Genomic DNA, 5205 nt, shown 5'->3' with positions numbered 1-5205 from the left:
CCCGGGCGCCGTCGCTGGCGGTGGCAGCGCTGGGGCCCGGGGCGGCCCGGGAGCCGGGGCCTCCGAGCTGGCCGCCTCGGGGTCCCTGTCCAATGTGCTCTCGTCGGTGTACGGGGCGCCCTATGCCGCTGCGGCAGCTGCGGCCGCCGCCGCCCAAAGCTACGGCGCTTTCCTGCCCTACGCTGCTGAGCTGCCCATCTTCCCGCAGCTGGTAAGCGCCCGGGGAGCCGGGAAAGGGGGATTTGGAGCTGGGGTGCCGGATAAAGTGAGCGCGCCGGTGTAGACTAGCGGGGCCTGCGCCGGGAGGGTGGAGGCGGCGACGGCCGGGGCTCATTCACGCTCCCTCCGCGCGCGTGTCCCTTCCTTCTCCGTGTGCGTACAGGGCGCGCAGTATGAGCTGAAGGACAGCCCCGGGGTGCAGCATCCGGCCGCGGCCGCCGCGTTCCCGCACCCGCACCCTGCCTTCTACCCGTATGGCCAGTACCAGTTCGGGGACCCGTCCCGTCCCAAGAACGCCACCCGGGAGAGCACTAGCACGCTCAAGGCCTGGCTCAACGAGCACCGCAAGAACCCCTACCCCACCAAGGGCGAGAAGATCATGCTGGCCATCATCACCAAGATGACCCTCACCCAGGTGTCCACCTGGTTCGCCAACGCGCGCCGGCGCCTGAAGAAGGAGAACAAGATGACGTGGGCGCCCCGCAGCCGTACCGACGAGGAGGGCAATGCCTACGGGAGCGAGCGCGAGGAGGAGGACGAGGAGGAGGACGAGGAGGACAGCAAACGGGACCTGGAGCTGGAGGAGGAGGAGATGGGAGGGGAGGAGGAGGACACGGGGGGCGAGGGCCTGGCGGACGACGACGAGGAGGAGATCGATTTGGAGAACTTAGACGGTGCGGCCGCGGGGCCCGAGCTGGCCCTGGCCGGGACGGCGCACAGGGACAACGACCTCAGCCTGGGACCCCTTTCAGACTCCAAGAACAGCGACTCGGATGAGGGCTCCGAGGGCTTGGAGGAGCGTCCACTGCCAGCCCTGAGTCTGGCCCCTGCACCGCCACCAGCGGTGACCGCTGCTTCGCTGTCTCCACCTTCGCCCCCCGCAGGCCTGGACCCCTGCGCTGCTCGCACCCCAGCGCCCGCATCCGCCCTGCAGAAGCCCAAGATCTGGTCCCTGGCGGAGACGGCCACGAGCCCGGACAACCCGCGCCGCTCGCCTGCGGGCTCCGGGGGCTCTCCCCCGGGGGCAGCCGTCGCTCCCCCGGCCTTGCAGCTCTCCCCGGCCGCTGCCGCCGCCGCTGCGGCTCACAGACTCGTCTCCTCGCCGTTGGGCAAGTTCCCCGCTTGGACCAACCGGCCGTTCCCAGGCCCGCCGCCCGGCCCACGCCCGCACCCGCTCTCCCTGCTCGGCTCGGCCCCTCCACACCTGCTGGGCCTTCCCACAACCACCGGCCACCCGGCCGCCGCTGCAGCCTTCGCTAGGCCAGCGGAGCCCGAGGGTGGAACAGGTGACTGCTGAGTGCAGGATGCGAAGGCGGGCGGGGGCGGGCTCCGGGGGTCACCGCGGGGCTGGCGGAGATGGGCAGGGCGCTTACTATGGGGCGCAGGGCACTTACTACGGGGCGCCTGCCTCCCGCGGCCCTGGGCGCCCGAACGGAGCGGTCTAAAGGCCCTGCTTTTTCTCCCCGCTTGCCTTAGATCGCTGTAGTGCCTTGGAAGTGGAGAAAAAGTTACTCAAGACAGCTTTCCAGCCCGTGCCCAGGCGGTAAGAGACCCCGAGGTGGGCGTGGGAGTGGGGCCAGGCAGGCTGCCGAGAAAAGAACCAGAGCAAACTGCAGCTTTCGCCCCCCCAGGGGATCGCAGCTGGGAAGCGCTTTTAAAAAGGGACAAAACACACTCTTCCGTCGTCCCGGAGGGCCCAGAGGCGGCTCTGCAGGCCTGTCCCAGGCCGGGCACCCAGATGCGGCCCAGGCTCCCGCTCTGTGGGACCCCGCGCCCTGCTGAGCCAGCAGGCCTGGGATCCCACCTCCTTTCAGCCCCGGACCTGGAGTCCTGACGCCTCCTGCCCATCTTCCATTTAAACCGGAAGACCAACTTCTCCAGCTGACAGCATTTTTCATTGCGACACCTCCCTGTCCCTACCTCAGCCCCGGGTTGAGTCTTCAGTCCTAGGCAGCGCTCGTGCCCCTCAGTCTCACGTCCTCTGCTACCACTGCCTTTCTCTTGCAGGCCCCAGAACCACCTGGACGCCGCACTGGTCTTATCAGCTCTCTCCTCATCCTAGTTCGTTAAAAAAGAATTTTTTAAAATCATTATATTAATTGTAAAAAAAAAAAAAATCCTCTGTATAGTTAAGACTTGTAAGCATGTCCGTGTATGAATACCTACAAGAGAAAACAAAAAAAAATAATAATAATAAAAAGAAATTAAACAAGGCCCCTCGGTCCTCCCCAAGTCGCTTCTGTACCCACATTCGCTGAGTCTGTGAGGTTGGTTGGTTTGGTTGATTTGGGGGAGTGGAGTTGCAGTGAGAACAAGTGTGTCCGACTTTTTTTTATATATATAGAAAAATGTATATATATGTGAACCGAATTGTACAAGAAAGTATCTATTTTTGTCTAAATAAATGAGCTCTTGCCACTTTGACTACATAACCCGCCTGTCTGCCCCCAGGGGGAGTGTTTGCTGTTTTTGTTCTATTTTGTCACCCCCTTCCCCCATCCCTGCCTCCCGTGTTTGAAGAGTCACCCGAATCAGCGGAACGGAAGGAGCCACAGGTCTGGACCGGGTGGCCGGAGGACGGCGGCGGCAGCAGCGGAGGAGGAAGGACCAGGAGCGGCTGGGCTCGGGGCACCGCTGGAGAAGGGGCAGCTGGAGAAGTTCCTGGGGTGCCCGAGAGAAGGGGCAACCGTGACAGGTGGGCCACCAGGGCGAGACTCGTTACACGGAGAGGGGAAACTGGGCCCCGCCCACCGGTCCCCTGGAAGGACGACCTCGGGTGACATGGCGGAAAGACACAGAGAGGGGCCGGGCGGCAGAGGGGTAGGTTGGGAGGGTCTCACCCTCCCGCGCCCCCATTCACAGACAGGCACCACTGAGGCTTGCTCCGTCTTACGTAAGGGGCTGTGTGAGCTCAGCTTCAAGCCGCTTTCCAGCCACTTTACACCCCCAGACTCCTCCTTACGCAGACGCAAGCACGTGGGGTGGCAGTGAGTAGGGGCATATGGAGGAGCGGGGAGCCTAGGGGTGCACAACCTTTCCTCTTGGTGACTGTACACCCCAAACTGAGAGTTGGGGGGCCCGGGTCCTGGTGGCATCTGTGTGTCTTGGCACCCTCGTGGGTCATCCCCAGGTGGCCTAGAAGGAGCCTTCGAGGGGTCCCGGTGTGGGGGTAGGTGGGCTTTGGGCCTCCCTCCGCTGGGATTCCTGCTCCACACCGCCGGACAGGCGAGCCGGCCGGGAAGGGAGCCAGGAAATTTGGGGCTGGAGCTCCCTCTACAGGACAAAAGGGCGGCTGGGCGGCCTCTGCGGCCACCCCGGCCAGGCCTGGCGTCGCAACCCCTCCGCGCCCTGTACTCTGTCTCAGTCAGCAGCCCGTGCCCAGCTTCGACTTGACGTGCAGGAAATCCCGAAAGAGTGCTGCCTTGGGGTACCTTGAGGGCTCCTTTTTTGTATCTTCCTTCCCTCATTTAGTTACTAAATTTATAGGGCAGCCAGATGCCCAGTGTTTGCCCTGCATAGTGGGGCGTGTGACAGTCTCGAGCGTTCAAGGGGAGGTTTGGGAAGAGCTTGCACACCCAAAGTCACAGAACATGCACCTTACTGTACACCTTTGAGGTTCTGGGGAACAGGGGACTCCGCCGAGGACCAGTCCATGCGGGCACAGCTGCCAGTGCCACATGGGGACCACCCCCAAGGCTGAGACAGGGTACGGCCATGCTCCAGGGGCGAGAGGGAAGGAAAGTCTGTGGGCTGGAGTGTAACCGTGTGAGCTATCAGGGCTGGGGACACCAGGGACACTGGGCAAAGACATTCAGAAGTTGAGGCTCGCAACCTCCAGAGGCCGCGGACATCCCGAAGGCGCCCTCCTCTTCCCACTCTGTTAGCTTTTCTCTGGGATCTGGGCCCCTTTCCTGGTCACAGGCACAGACTGTGGCTTGGCTCTGGCCCTGGGCACAGCGCCCGCAGACCTGGAGCTGGCTTCAACCTTCTGGGCCTTGAACCTCAGAGGCCAGGCCTCAGACCCTGAGCAGAGACCTCTGGTCAGCGTGAGTCTCTCTGCATGGACGACCCCCTTGAGGACCCCTCAGCTGCTGCCCCACGAGCTTCTCTGTATCACAGACCTCAGATCCCCCCTACTTTCTGTGACACGCGGAACAGATCACTGAGTACTCTGTGCCCTATTTCCCCTTCTGTGAAATGGGAATCATGACGCCCACTGCCCAGGATGGTCGTGAGGATGAGAGACAGTGTGTCGGGTGTGGGCATGTGATAGGTGAGGATAAATAGCCCTAGTCTTGCAATGTCAGACCCTACTCCTCAAAGTCCCACCCAAAAAGCAAGGTGTCCGCATTGAGGCATCTCAGGACCCAGCTCAACAAAGGAAAAGCCCCCGAGAGGGGGTGCAGCGGGAAGAGGAGGTGACAGCGAGGCCAGGCAGCCCCTCCACACCGCACGTCCACCAAGTGGGCAGAAAACGCGTCTGTGCGGAGGGATCTGGGTGCAGAGAGGCTAGCAGACGTCTGACCGCCTGTCCCCGGTCCCTCTCCAGTGAAAACCCTGGGGTTCGCTCTACTCTTCAGATCATCTGTCACAGAGCTAGGGGTCCTTGGTGAGACCTGTCCTGCCCACTGCAAGGACAGTGCGTGTGGGAGCCAGGGAGAGTGGGGGCGAACCCAAGGGCAGCAACCTGCATTGCATCCTCCGTCCCACAGAACACAGGGGCCCCTCACCTGGCCCCAAGTCGACAGTAAGATAACGTAAGCAAAACGAAAAAGCACCTCATCGGCTTTTCGGCTAAGAAGGGGAAGGGGAGGCAGATCCCCTTTGTGGAGCTTTCAGTTCGCCAGAAAACAGGTTCCTCGCCCTCCTCCCAGGACCTCCTCCCGGAGTCCTCCCCCTCTCAGATATCCGAGGAGCTGCCTCCATCCTTTATTGTCCAGCTCTAAAATTTAAAAAGAAGGGAAGCTGGGGGAGAGAGAGGAGGAA

At 62.2% G+C, this 5205-nt stretch overlaps 1 protein-coding gene across 1 annotated transcript; it reads left to right on the top strand.

Moving 5' to 3' along the window:
* Position 1: 1 nt before the first annotated feature.
* IRX3 (iroquois homeobox 3) lies at positions 2–2435 on the top strand (the record flags this gene model as incomplete). Its single annotated transcript, XM_025044599.1, has 4 exons — positions 2–211; positions 383–1505; positions 1696–1762; positions 2227–2435. Coding segments are annotated over 4 exons (1455 nt in total), but the record flags the coding sequence as incomplete, so codon positions are not given.
* Between the last annotated feature and the right edge of the window lie 2770 nt (positions 2436–5205).

The sequence above is a fragment of the Pteropus alecto genome, unplaced genomic scaffold (assembly GCF_000325575.1).
Source record: "Pteropus alecto unplaced genomic scaffold, ASM32557v1 scaffold123, whole genome shotgun sequence".
In the NCBI taxonomy this organism is placed as follows: domain Eukaryota; kingdom Metazoa; phylum Chordata; class Mammalia; order Chiroptera; family Pteropodidae; genus Pteropus; species Pteropus alecto.
This window is presented reverse-complemented; position numbering and strand designations above follow the sequence as displayed.